Below are 15,036 nucleotides of genomic sequence, written 5' to 3'. Positions count from 1 at the left end.
GATAAACTAGTAATATCATCAACCATGTGTGGTTTGTTTTTTTTATAAGATAAGTTTTTAATACTAGCTAACAACTTACTATGGCTCCTTGTTGCACTCGCGTAACAGGTGGTCAGCCTGCCACGCAGTCTCCCCGTGGAGTGAAATGTAATCGAACATTATCGGCGTCCAAAAATGTTTCGTAGATATTTGGACGAGCAATGTCAGATCGGCATAGACTAAGATGCAGTACAATAGAATACAGTAAATACATATGAGATGATTAATGCAAAATATGTTAACATTACGGGTGACTAGTGTTCCATCATTAAAGTGGCCAGTGATTTCAAGTCTATGTATATAGGGCAGCAGCCTCTAATGTGCTAGTGATGGCTATTTAAGTCTGATGGCCTTGATCGAAGCTGTTTTTCAGTTGCTCGGTCCCAGCTTTGATGCTCCTGTACTGACCTCGCCTTCTGGATGATAGCGGGGTGAACAGACAGTGGCTCGGGTGGATGTTGTCCTTTGATCTTTTTGGCCTTCCTGTGACATCAGGTGCTGTAGGTGTCCCGGAAGGCAGGTAGTTTGCCCCCGGTGATGCATTAGACAGACTGCACCACCCTCTGGAGAGCTCTGCGTTTGCCGGTTGCACGGTTGCCGTATCAGGCGGCGATACAGCCCGACAGGATTCTCTCAATTGTGCATCTGTAGAAGTTTGTCATCTGTATCCCAATTAAATCAGAAAAACAAGGTCTATAAGTCTATGCATGAATAGGCCTAGGCTACATCTTGATTTATCCAGTTTATCAATAGAGATTTACCATTCAAATCAATTATTACCGTTATGTCGTTAGATTGATAAAAATAAAATTAATCGTATAAATCATTAATGCATACCTGACTGTCTCTGAAAAATGTTGATGTAATTAAAAAATATATATATAATCAAATCAAATGTATTTATATAGCCCTTCTTACATCAGCTGATGTCACAAAGTGCTGTACAGAAACCTAGCCTAAAACCCCAAACAGCAAGCAATGCAGGTGTAGAAGCACGGTGGCTAGGAAAAACTCCCTAGAAAGGCCAAAACCTAGGAAGAAACCTAGAGAGGAACCAGGCTATGTGGGGTGGCCAGTCCTCTTCTGGCTGTGCCGGGTGGAGATTATAACAGAACATGGCCAAGATGTTCAAATGTTCATAAATGACCAGCATGGTCAAATAATAATAAGGCAGAACAGTTGAAACTGGAGCAGCAGCACGGCCAGGTGGACTGGGGACAGCAAGGGGTCATCATGTCAGGTAGTCCTGAGGCATGGTCCTAGGGCTCAGGTCCTCCGAGAGAGAGAATTAGAGAGAGCACACTTAAATTCACACAGGACACTGAATAGGACAGGAGAAGTACTCCAGATATAACAAACTGACCCTAGCCCCCCGACACAAACTACTGCAGCATAAATACTGGAGGCTGAGACAGGAGGGGTCAGGAGACACTGTGGCCCCATCTGAGGATAATGATATTGAACTCATAAAATGCCCAACAATTGAACAGAGCAGTAGCTGACTATCTGTCTGGATCAAGTGCGATTTTGTGACTTTGGATAATATGCCTTCTTTTTTGCAGTGGTATCATTTTGTATTGAGTATTGTGATGGTATACTTAACCTGGTATCAGTATCGAAGTCAAAATTCTGGTATTCTGACAACACTACTCGGTACTGATACCCATTGTGTATATAGATAATTTATCATTACTGATGGTCTATTTATTACTTATTGTGTAATATTACTTTTCTATTTCTGTTTTCTTTCACTCCATTATTGGGAAATATTTCACTGTTAGTCTACACATGTATACGAAGCATATGACTAATAAAATTCGAGGCCAGTTTTATAACCTTTGAATGCACGTGTGAGCTCACTGCTCTGACATTTCCACAAGGCCTAGAATAACATTAATAATGCCAATCACTACTCACTGACTTTGTTAGTTTATAACATGATGCTTTTTCCAAGATGCCATCCTATCTGATGGTTAGGCTAGCATTTAAGCTTCATTCTCTCTTTCTCGCTCTCTCATGCGCTCTCCTTGCCTTGTGTACTTGGGACTGTTTACTCTTCACAACCACACACGCGGGCTCTTTCCCAGAATCCTCAAACACTGTGGCTTTCTCAAACTGCGGAGCCTTCCTTTTTGTGAGGGACAACATTCCAAAGCATGTCTGTTTATTTGCTGGAAGCTGTCTAATCAGGGAATTAGGGAGAAAGAGGATAGGGTCGTAGGACAAGAAGGAGAGAAGGCAGATTTAGGCTTTTTTGCTCGGCCTAAGCAGGTCTCTTCTCTGATCAAGACTGGGAGAGCTGCGACTAAAGCGCCTCCATTAAGTGTTTGTCTTATCAAAATGGCTGCCTTTGGGTATTGTAATTGAGAACATGTGGTGAAAATTAATTACAGCTATATGTGTTGCCATGTTCAAGAAGCTGTCTGCCAGTGGCAGGCCCAACTAGGTAGAACTTTGCAGAGGCAAATGTTGCTGTCTTTTGTCTTCGATTCAATATTCATCCTCATTTGATCTAATCAAACCTGTCTGTGTGCTAGAGGCTCTGCTTCGATTAATTAAGCAGGATAATTACCATGTGAGGCATGTGGCAGAGACTGAAGGTTTGAATGTGAAATCTCCTCCTTTCACAGCAAATATTAACATTGATACCCTAAGCGGCTGCCACACTATCACCGGCATTGATAAAAGCGTCTCAAACTCCAGGGTCATTGATGATGATAGTACTGTCTGAACACATTCCTATTGTGATGCCCTAGCCTAACCCAATCATCCCCTTCATTGATTCAGTGCCCTAAATAGAAACCAAACCTCACTGCTCTGTAGAATGTCATGTGACCGTCCCAGCAGCCCAAAGGTCATGACGCTAGGTTATATGAAAGTCACTTCGGTCTCTGCAAAGAGCAATGTAAGCATCACACGGACGACAATATTCAGCTTAGTCACATTGTTTGTCCATGGTAGAGCCACTCCAATCAGTGAGTAAAGATCCTGAGAATAGTGTTTGTTTGATTCTTTGATTGACCCTGGTGATTAACGGTTGACTGTAATCATCATTTGCATTTCTGCCGGTTGCTAGGGGACAGCCCTTAATCCTCCATCCCTGATTGTATGGAGACGGATCAGGAGAGAGGGTGAAGAGGTGGAATTATGCTTCCAGAATGTAGCCGATACCAACCCTGTAATGTTTTCCTCAAGCACATGGAGTAGCCAGTCAAATAGAAAAAGTAGCCAACCAGGCTCCACCCATTTTTTTTTTGCAGAACAAGCTCTATTTTGGTGGCCTTTGTTACATTCTGATTGTATTTTCAACAAACAACTAAGGAAATGGCACTAATCAAATGTTTTCACACTTAGTGTAAGGCTAGGTTTCCATCCAATTGGCAACAGATTTTCATGTGAATATTCTAAAATATGCTTTTAAACAATATGCGTGTTTTTCCACCAGAGATGTTCCCAGCAAATTGCCTCACTGTAGATAAAGGCTGTGCTTGATGACGTAGTACACATACGTACCGAATAAAAAATACAACTTATATAAGTTTCCATCACATTTTGAATTCTACTGATGGTTTTCTGACAACAACAAAAAATGTGTTTATATAGGCAGTTTGCCCACTCTGGTATTGGCACGTGCGCTTTAGCCAATAGCGCTATCTACATGATGAGATTATTATTATTATGGACAAAAGAGCAAGATTATATTTCAAACGGCAGCCAAGTATCGACTCTCATGTCACCAGAATAAGGCCCTCAATATTTATTGGAGAGGGGCATCAAACTCATCACCTTGTACTTTCACTACCCTGTGAAGTTAATTTATTTCATTTGTAGCCTAATAAACTGCATGCTTTCCCGACGAGTCGTAGTCAACATCATCGTGTGACTCCAAGTTTACTTTGATATGATGGTTATTATATCAATATTTGTAGCATAATTCATTTTACAGACATCGAGATATCACCACGTTGTCTAGTGTATTTTATGTCGACATTCTGAAAGTGAACCAAATAATGTTCTATTTCCGTCAGGCCTCATGACATTCTTTTTCCCCGATGTACTTTACTTGCATAAAAAGGTTGGATGGAAACCTGGTTTGTATTACTTTCATCAGCTGTGGTACAATATGATATAAAACACAGAATAAAGACATCTTAAAGAGAAACCTAAGCCTTTAATGAATCCTGTAAGTGTCTGTTGACTAACACAGGCTTGGAGCTTACTTTTTAAGAAGCATTTTGTCAGCTATCTGCAATACAGGTATGATTGAAGAATGAAACAGGTGTTAAACATTGGCTTTGCTACACAGAAAGCAGCTGTTTACTACTCCATTGTCAACACTGAAAATAGTGTATGCAGTGCATTCGGGAAAGTATTCAGACCCCTTCAGTTTTCCACATTTTTGTTACGTTACAGCATTATTCTAAAATGCATTAAATAGTATTTTCCCCCTCATCAAACTACACACGATACCCCATAATGACAAAGCAAAAACAGGTTTTTAGAAATGTTTGCAAATTAATTACAGAAAATGGAAATATTGCATTTACCTAAGTATTCAGACACTTTACTCAGTACTTTGTTGAACACCTTTGGCAGTGATTACAGCCTCGAGTCTGTTTGGGTATGACACTGCAAGCTTGGCACACCTGTATTTGGGGAGTTTCTCCCATTCTTCTCTGCAGGTCCTCTCAAGCTATGTCAGGTTGGATGGGGAGCATCGCTGCACAGCTATAGTCAGGTCTCTCCAGAGATGTTCGATTGGGTCCAAGCCTTGTTTGCTCCAGTCCTGACACTTGGCATTCAGGCCAAGGAGTTCAATCTTGGTTTCATCAGACCAGAGAATCTTGTTTCTCATGGTTTGAGAGTCCTTTAGGTGCCTTTTGGCAAACTCCAAGTGGGCTGTTGTGCACCTTTTCTACTGTGGAGTGGCTTCTGTCTGGCCACTCCAACCTAAAGGCCTGATTGGTGGAGTACTGCAGATATGGTTGTCCTTCTGGAAGGTTTTCCCATCTCTATAGTGGAACTCTGGAGCTCTGTCAGAGTGGCCATCCGGTTCTTGGTCACCTTGCTGACCCAGGCTCTTCTCCCCCTATTGCGTAAGAATGATGGAGGTCGCTGTGTTCTTGAGGACCTTCAATGCTACAGACATTTTTTGGTACCCATCACTAGATCTGTGCCTTGACATAATCCTGTCTTGGAATTCTACGGACAATTCCTTTGACCTCATGGCTTGGTTTTTGCTCTGACATGCACGGTCAACTGTGGGACCTTATATAGACAGGTGTGTGCCTTTCCAAATCCTATCTAAACAATTTAATTTACCACCGGTGGACTCCAAATTGTAGAAACATCTCAAGGATGATCAATGGAAACAGGATGCACCTGAGCTCAGTTTCTAGTCTCATAGCAAAGAGTCTGAATACTTATGTAAATAAGGTATTTCAGATTTTTTTTTTAATTCTAAAAACCTGTTTTCACCACTGATTTTGGGGTATTGTGTGTAGATTGAGGGACAACCTAGATTAAATACATTTTAGAATAAGACTGTAACATAGCAACATTTGGAAAAAGGGAAAAGGTCTGAATACTTTCCGAGTGCACTGTATCACGTAACGCAAGGGTTGAGGGAATAGGGAATGTTTTTCTTAAAGAAACTAGGTATTTTGGTAACAGAACTTTTCAGTCAAAAAAAATGGTTGTAATTATGTTGCAGCGTCAGGGCGGACAGTGCGATAAACACTTGCTGTAGTGCCTGTTCACTGCAGCAGGGAGGAGAGCGAGACAACGGGCGCCAGTCACACAGGCACTCCCTGTCATTTTTAGTTTGTCTCATTTGTGTCTTAATTATTTAATCGAACAGTGCGCTTAAAGCATCAGACTAGCTCGGTGCGTATACTGGATTTTATTCAAGCACATGGGGTGTGTGTATATATTTATGGGACGGCAGCGTAGCCTAGTGGTTAGAGCGTTGGACTAGTAACCAAAAGGTTGCAAGTTCAAATCCCTGAGCTGACAAGGTACAAATCTGTCATTCTGTCCCTGAACGCTGTTCCTAGGCCGTCATTGAAAACAAGAATTTGTTCTTAACTGACTTGCCTAGTTAAATAAAGGTAAAATATAATTAATATCTATGGAAAAATACATGTTAAAACATTTCGACCAATCAATTGGTCAAAAAAAGACATTTGGTCGACCAATATTAAAAATTTTTCGGGAACAACCCTACTCTGTTTAAGGGTTACCTTGCCTTGCGTGTGCTTGGTGAAGGCATCAACTCATGTACCGCTCGAAGTTGGGACTCGAGCGTGATGGTGCTTGAATGAACGGCTAATCATATTGCTTAAATACAAATAGCATGACATTTTGGCATACAGTCTTCAGTGGTTGATTGCGATAAAGCAGATAAATGTTGAACTGGAATGCGGCAAAGAGCCAAAATGTTGCTGGCCCTTTTGAGCCAGTGACTGATGAGATCCAATGGCCCAACACTTTTTTTTTTTTACTGGCCCAGGACCAACGGGCCATCATTAATGTCTGACCCTGCACGCAAAAGAAAATGAATGTGCCAGAAAACAATAGGCTAAGTGGGTTTTGAGTCTTTGTTACGACATTAAGGGACGTACAAATTCATGCGCTTTCCCTCCTTGTAACATTTTTGGACTGCAACCACCACGCACACACCCAGGTACTGAGAGGCGGGACAGACAGCAGACTGTCAAACCAGCAATGTTTTCCTGTCATCGCTCACTTTGACTGACAGGTGGTTGTCCTATAAATAGATCCCCAGAAGATGCACATTGTTCGTTCTAGCTGGAGCGGGCGCGGCAGACTTTTTCTGACTAGTAGCCTAGTTATTTTAAGTGGGAAAAGTACCCGGCTGAAAATGGGTCTGTAATCGTTTGTTTTGTCGACTGCCGGCACTAGTGGAAAACACTGGTTAACATGGTTTATAATCTGTCTGATTAGAACCTTTATGCACATCTAGGGCTGGCACAATTACGTATACGAACAGCTGACTGAAGACACAGGGATGGCTGGGCATTCCATCGGTTGAGTCTGTTATTTGGTAACATGGACTCTTAACAATGTGATGAAACTTGCTTGTTGCTCCTTGCTGACATAAGCAAGGTGTTTCAGCAAATGAGCACACCAAGGTGCAGCAACAGAACACAGAAATATAATCTATTGTAGCACATGCAGAGGAAAATTTAAAAAATAAAATAAAGAAAGTATGCTATTCAAACTGTTATTATGGAGACCGCAGTAATTTGACTGGCCAATTACTGTCATCCCAAATTCCACCACAGTCACAGCCCTATGCATTAGGGATGGGCATTTGAAATTATTTTCACTAATCTAATATCATTTTTTGGGGAGATATCCGGACAGTCGAAATACATGTTTTATTTACAGTAGTATGAAAAAGTTTGGGAACCCCTGACAATTTCCATGATTTCCATTTATAAATAATTGGGTGTTTGGATCAGCAATTTCATTTTGATCTATCAAATAACTGATGGACACAGTAATATTTCAGTAGTGAAATTAGGTTTATTGGATTAACAGAATGTGCATCAAAACAAAATTAGACGGGTGCATAAATTTGGGCAACCCAATAGAAAAATCACATCAATATTTAGTTTAAAATAACAGCCTCTAGATGCTTCCCATAGCCTCTGAGTGTCTGGATTCTGGATGAAGGTATTTTGGACCATTCCTCCTTACAAAGCATGGACAGCCCACTTCAAATCATCCCATAGATTCTCAATTATATTCACGTCTGGGGACTGGGATGGCCATTCCAGAACATTGTACTTGATCCTCTGCGTAAATGCCCGGGGAGATTTTGAGCCGTGTTTTGGGTCGTTGTCTTGTTGAAATATCCAGCCCCGGCGTAACTTCAACTTTGTGACTAATTCTTCAACATTATTCCCAAGAATCTGCTGATATTGAGTGGAATCCATGCGACCCTCAACTTTAACAAGATTCCCAGTACCGGCACTGGCCACACAGCCCCACAGCATGATGGAACCCCCACCAAATTTTACTGTGGGTAGCAAGTGTTTTTCTTGGAACGCTGTGTTCTTTTGCCGCCATGCATAACGTCCCTTGTTATGACCAAATAACTTAAATCTTTGTTTCATCAGTCCACAGCACCTTATTCCAAAATGAAGCTGGCTTGTCCAAATGTGTGTTTGCATACCTCAAGCGACTCTGTTTGTGGCGTGTGTGCAGAAAAGGCTTCTTCCGCATCACTCTCCCATACAGCTTCTCCTTGTGCAAAGTGCGCTGAATTGTTGAACGATGCAGTGACACCATCTGCAGCAAGATGATGTTGGAGGTGGTCTGTGGGCTGTTTGTGACCGTTCTCACCATCCTTCGCCTTTGCCTCTCTGATATTTTACTTGGCCTGCCACTTCTGGCCGTAACAAGAACTGTGCCCGTGGTCTTCCATTTCCTCACTTATGTTCCTCACAGTGGACACTGACAGCTTAATTCTCTGCGATAGCTTTTTGTAGCCTTCCTCTAAACCATAATGTTGAACAATCTTTGTTTTCAGGTCATTTGAGAGTTGTTTTGAGGCCCCCATGTTGCCACTCTTCAGAGGAGAGTCAAAGAGAACAACTTGCAATTGGCCTTAAATACCTTTTCTCATGATTGGATGCACTTGTCTATGAAGTTCAAGGCTTAATGAGCTCACCAAACCAATTGTGTGTTCCAATTAATCAGTGCTAAGTAGTTACAGGTATTCAAATCAACAGAATGACAAGGGTGCCCACATTTTTGCATAGCCTATTTTTCACATCTGATTTAATTTCATACAACTTAATATTGCTACACTAAAAATCTTTGTCTGGACAATACCACACTACTCAGCTTTTATTAGAAAATGAATGGCATGACACTGATCATTTTCTGTGACGACAGAGTAAATATATATATATATGAGTTCGACCGATTTTAATTGGAATGGCCGATTTAATTAGGGCCGATTTCAACAATCGGAAATCGGTATTTTTGGTGCCGATTTTTATTTTATTTTTTATATATATATATATATTTTTTAAATTATTATTTTTTTTATACCTTTTTTTTTTATTTAACTAGGCAAGTCAGTTAAGAACACATTCTTATTTTCAATGACTGCCTAGGAACGGTGGGTTAACTGCCTCGTTCAGGGGCAGAACGACAGATTTTCACCTTGTCAGCTCGGGGGATCCAATCTTGCAACCTTACAGTTAACTAATCCAACGCAATTAACGACCTGCCTCTCTCTTGTTGCACTCCACAAGGAGACTGCCTGTTACAATCAATCATAATCACTAGTTAACTACACATGGTTGACGATATTACTAGATATTATCTAGCGTGTCCTGCGTTGCATATAATCTGACTGAGCATACAAGTATCTAAGTATCTGACTGAGCGGTGGTAGCCTGAAGCAGGCATGTAAACATTCATTCAAACAGCACTTTTGTGCGTTTTGCCAGCAGCTCTTCGTTGTGCGTCAAGCATTGCGCTGTTTATGACTTCAAGCCTGTCAACTCCCGAGATGAGGCTAGTGTAACCGAAGTAAAATGGCTGGCTAGTTAGCGCGCACTAATAGCGTTTCAAACGTCACTCGCTCTGAGCCTTCTAGGAGTTGTTCCCCTTGCTCTGCATGGGTAACGCTGCTTCGATGGTGGCTGTTGTCATTGTGTTGTGATGGAAGGCATACTGTTACACTGGCAATACTAAAGTGCCTATAAGAACATCCAATAGTCAAAGGTATATGAAATACAAATCGTATAGAGAGAAAGTCCTATAATTCCTATAACTACAACCTAAAACTTCTTACCTGGGAATATTGAAGACTCATGTTAAAAGGAACCACCAGCTTTCATATGTTCTGAGCAAGGAACTTAAACGTTAGCTTTCTTACATAGCACATATTACACTTTTTTACTTCTCCAACACTTTGTTTTTGCATTATTTAAACCAAATTGAACATGTTTCATTATTTACTTGAGGCTAAATTGATTTTATTGATGTATTATATTAAGTTAAAATAAGTGTTCATGGCCTCCTGGGTGGCGCAGTGGTTAAGGGCGCTGTACTGCAGCGCTAGCTGTGCCACTAGAGACTCTGGGTTTGCGCCCAGGCTCTGTCGTAACCGGCCGCGACCGGGAGGTCCGTGGGGCGATGCACAATTGGCTTAGCGTCGTCCAGGTTAGGGAGGGTTTGGCCGGTAGGGATATCCTTGTCTCATTGCGCACCAGCGACTCCTGTGGTGGGCCGGGCGCAGTGCGCGCTAACCAAGGTTGCCAGGTGCACGGTGTTTCCTCCGACACATTGGTGCGGCTGGCTTCTGGGTTGGATGCAGGCTGTGTTAACCTAAGATTAAATCACACATGTACGATTGGCCAGTTGAGCCGCTAGCGTCTCCCTATCCTCAAGTGGTTTTAACCTGTGCGGCTTGGTTGGGTTGTGTATCAGAGGACGCATGACTTTCAACCTTCGTCTCTCCCGAGCCTGTACGGGAGTTGTAGCGATGAGACAAGATAGTAGCTACTAAACAATTGGATACCACGAAATTGGGGAGAGAAAGGGGTAAAATAAAAATAAGTGTTCATTCAGTATTGTTGTAATTGTCATTATTACAAATAAATTTAAGAAATCAGCTGATTATTTGGCATTGGCTTTTTTGGTCCTCCAAAAATCGGTATCGGCGCTGAAAAATTATAATCGGGCCACCTCTTATATTTTTATATATATATATATATATATATATATTCGATTTTTTACTTTAATGGGGACTTGCTCCTGCGACTCAGTAGAGGTTGTGCACTGCTTGATGTTTCAGTACAGACAGGTGTGGGAGGGGTGCGCGAGGAGCAGGTGGCGGTGTGTCAGGCATGGAGGGGGAGAGCGAGCTAGAGAAAGTGGCCAAACCGACCCGTACAAGTTAGGTTATTTATTGCACCAATGTTAGTGTTTAAATACTGGAGAGTCGAGACCAAATCACGGGCGCTGGACAGAGTGGATTTCAGTTGTAACAAAAGGCAGTTTTAATGAGTTAAAAGATATCTTGTCCTGCAGTTTTACGTGCACGGATCTAGTTCATATAACTCGATAAGGAGTCAGGTGAAAAAGAGACTTAGACATTGGTCACAGCAGATTTTATACATGGAATATGTAGGTGGAGTCTTGTCGTGTTGGTCTTCTGACTGGTCCCGAAAGGGTTGGAGGCGGACCTGCTCTTGCCAGAGCAGGAGCCCCCATTGGTGCACAGCAGTCTTCTGTTCTGGGCACCTGACCAGTAGAAGGGGGAAAAGTGTGTTTATACTAGGAGATGTTTGTGTCAGGGGTTCGTGAGGTAGAGGGGCAGTTTACTATGGCTGGGTGTATGTGTTCATGCGATGGAATGTCTTTGTTTCCTGGGGTGGTGAGACAACAGAGCTGAGGGGATAGTTTTAGGGGGGTAGTTTTATTGCTGGCTGTGTGAGCTAGTTCCTGTTTTAGCAGGGGTACGTAAGATGACTTGAGTGAGGCGGTTTGGCTTGGTGCTGTATAATATATGAGCTATGTGTGTGAATGTTTACATATATATATATATATATATAGACACCAACAAGTTTTTCTATCATCTCATAAGGTAGTGTCTGTCTTGGCTGCATCTAATTGATGTAAAGACGCTAGCTATCTACACTAGCCAGCTAAGTTAGTAAGCCTGCTTGCTAGCTAGCAAGGCTAATTTAATATTTTGATTTGTTCCCCTTGTCCTTGTCTACAACTCCATTCATAATTAATCAGCAAGCCTACCTGTTGGTTGATCATTGTAGCTTTCTCATTCCATAATTGTAATTCCATTTTCCATTGACTAGTAATCACCCACTTTACTTGCTACACATGGAGCCTCTGACAGTAGTGGTGCTTTGATTGGCTGACAATAACAAGCTACATGTGTGAAAAGTATGGTCTACTATTCAAATGACCGTGCCCATCCACATCATTCCTCCATCTTATAGTTTGTATGTGTAAGGTTTATGTACGCTAGTCTCAATGGTGGAATTTGTGACAGTCACATGGAAACTTCTATCTTCCCCTACTCTGTGTGTGTGTGTGTGTGTGTGTGTGTGTGTGTGTGTGTGTGTGTGTGTGTTTCCAGTGGTCCACGGTGGTCAGCGATTCATGACTAAAATGAATTGTCTGGTTAACCACTAGTCTGGCCATTGGGCCTATTTCAGTATCTTTACCAGCGCCTGTCAGTGCCAACCACAAGTGGTGTTGACCGGTCTGAATGGTCTCCCTGCTGCAGGTTGGGTGACCAGTTCTACAAGGATGCCATTGAGCAGTGCCGCAGCTACAATGCCCGCCTGTGTGCTGAGCGCAGCGTGCGCCTGCCCTTCCTGGACTCCCAGACCGGCGTGGCACAGAACAACTGCTACATCTGGATGGAGCGACACCACCGCAGCCCTGGTGGGTAGAGATAGAAAAGCATGATGGCTGGCTCTGTGGTTTACTAAAACAATCATTGACTTGTTGAGGTTTAGTGGGTAATGTCATCTGTATCTAAATATGTCCCTCTGGCCACTACAGCTACAAACATGTCTATATAAGGATATCCAATAGTGTTTATGTTGCCTCCAGTGAGAACCCGTCATATATACAACTGCATAAGACTATTGAGTTCACTCTTTTAGGGTCGCTAAGCAACACATTATGTATCAGGCTGGGGGGGGGTGAGAACCGTGAGGTGTATTCTTCAGTTCCTGTCTGTTTTTATAGGGGTTGCTGCAGGTCAGATGTATACATACCCCGCCCGCTGCTGGAGGAAGAAGAGGCGGCTGCACACCTCCATGGACCCTCCGCTGCGCCTCTGTGGCCTCCAGATAGGTAATAGATATCCCCTCTCCCCTCACAAAACTCCTGCAACTCTCTGCTGTGTCTCATCCCCAGTCAGTCCAGTGTGTTTCATCTCCCATTCTATTATCTTGTTATTATTTATGATCTGGAATCATTTAACTGAAAGCACATCATTCAATTTCAGTGTGGAAAGCAAACAGCCTGCTAGTCACTTTTTATCAAATGAGAAGTGCTCCGTTCAGTGAGCAAGTAAACTTGTTTTGTGAGAACTAGAACATGTAATCAAATTTTTGCCTGCTCAGCTGGGAGGAGGACAGGAATCACGAGACTGCATTTAATAAATGTATTACGAAAAACGGAGTTTGTCGCTACTCATAAGTTCCTGAACATTTTCTCACAAACCCGCTCACTCTATTTATTGTGTGTATATATATATATATATATATACTCGTATTGTATTTTTATTTTAAAAATATTTATTTTTACCCATTCATTCCTACACTCCCACACATTAAGTCACTCTGCCCTACACTCACACTTCCTATTGTAATGTTTTCACTGAGCCTCACTTTGCTCTTCTCTACCTGTCACTAAGACACCCTGCTCTAACAGTAACACTGTGTAACACACATTAAGTCACTCTGCCCTACACTGTGTAACATACCAGTGAATGTGATCTGTGCCCAGTAGTGGGGCACTAGCTGGCTCTGCCTGGTTTCTCCAGACTCCACTGGGAGAGTGCCTTCTCCTGTAGCTGGGCAGAGGTAGCTATCGCTGCAGCCAGCCAGAGTTAGTGCTGCTTGCTGTCTGACTGGCGGTGATAGAGGGAAACTTGGGCTGCATGCAGAATCGGCTCCCTGCTGCAGGCTGCCTGCTCTATTTTTAGCCTGCAGCTCCCAGGGGGGAGGGGCTGTCTAGTCGCTGAGAGTTGAAAGTCAACATGTGCAGACACAATGGTTAGGGGCTTCGGTGTGGATGAGCCCTGAGAGTTGCTAGCATATGGTAGTTAGTGCATACCCCTGCCTGCCTCCCTCTTCTACCTACTTAGATCCTCACCACTCATCAACTGCTGCATGTTAGCATTCAGCTCAGGGAGTGAGACTGCTAGGTGATTTCACATGGTGACATGAGTGTCTGAAGGTATGATTAAAAAGCTTAAGTTGAGGCTTTGAAGTATGTCCTCTTAACATCATGAGACTACTGCTGAATGAAATACCCTTCAATGAAGAAAGTCTGAGTGATCTCCAGGCTAGACTGATTACCAGCCAATGCTAGTTTTTTTTTTCTTCCTCTCATCCACATTCTGTTTTGACCTCTATCACAATACAAGAAGAGAACTCTATGGAACATTTACATTAAAGGGACAGTTCGCCCAAATAACAAATGTACCTATATTTATTGACAGTTACAGCTTTGCATTAGCATTGAGTGTAAAAAAAGAAGGGCAGGTCGTCCCTGTTTGCATGCTCCAAATATCAAGCCCACGTTAGCCTACCTTTGGAACATGTCAGTACACATTGCATTAAGCCATCTTTCGTCACCTAAATAGAAACATAAGCTATACAGAGAGAGTATCTCACCTCCCTAATGAAGGGATATGGTGTTTATAGTGATGCGTTCAAAAATCAAGCAATTTGTATGTTCCTGGGAAACATACCTGTCGGTGTCTTTAGAGTTGCTATTACAGTCGTGGCCAAAAGTTTTGAGAACAACACATATTCATTTCCACAAAGTTTGCTGCTTCAGTGTCTAGATATTTTTGTCACATGTTACTATGGAATATTGAAGTATAATTACAAGCATTTAATAAGTGTCAAAGGCTTTTGACAATTACATGAAGTTGATGCAAAGAGTCAATATTTGCAGTGTTGACCCTAATAATTGCATCCTGTCAATTAACTTCTGTGCCACATCCTGACTGATGGCAGCCCATTCTTACATAATCAATGCTTGAAGTTCGTCAGAATTTGTGGGTTTTTGTTTGTCCACCCGCCTCTTGAGGATTGACCACAAGTTCTCAAATGGGATTAAGGTCTGGGGAGTTTCCTGGCCATGGACCCAAAATATCAATGTTTTGTTCCCCGAGCCACTTAGTTATCACTTTTGCCTTATGGCAAGGTGCTCCATCATGCTGGAAAAGGCATTGTTCGT

The 15,036-nt window shown here is 42.3% G+C and overlaps 1 protein-coding gene and 1 long non-coding RNA gene across 3 annotated transcripts in view; one reads left to right on the top strand and one right to left on the bottom strand.

Moving 5' to 3' along the window:
• LOC115138485 (zinc finger protein DPF3-like) overlaps nucleotides 1-15,036 on the top strand; it is a 50,554-nt gene that overhangs the window by 20,403 nt on the left and 15,115 nt on the right. For both annotated transcript variants that reach the window (XR_003864956.2, XM_029675369.2), the window contains exons 2-3: nucleotides 12,338-12,498; nucleotides 12,808-12,915. Coding sequence is in view for 1 of the 2 variants with exons in the window: in XM_029675369.2 (XP_029531229.1) it covers nucleotides 12,338-12,498; nucleotides 12,808-12,915 (269 nt within the window). In the remaining variant the exon portion in view is untranslated. The remainder of the gene's footprint in view (nucleotides 1-12,337; nucleotides 12,499-12,807; nucleotides 12,916-15,036) is intronic.
• LOC115138486 (uncharacterized) lies at nucleotides 11,064-13,901 on the bottom strand. Its single transcript, XR_003864957.2, has 3 exons — nucleotides 12,837-13,901; nucleotides 12,276-12,495; nucleotides 11,064-11,331 (listed from the first exon to the last, which is right to left on the bottom strand). It is a non-coding gene; the product is annotated as an uncharacterized LOC115138486 (long non-coding RNA).

This window comes from Oncorhynchus nerka, linkage group LG12, assembly GCF_034236695.1.
Source record: "Oncorhynchus nerka isolate Pitt River linkage group LG12, Oner_Uvic_2.0, whole genome shotgun sequence".
Taxonomy (NCBI): Eukaryota; Metazoa; Chordata; class Actinopteri; order Salmoniformes; family Salmonidae; genus Oncorhynchus; species Oncorhynchus nerka.
This window is presented reverse-complemented; position numbering and strand designations above follow the sequence as displayed.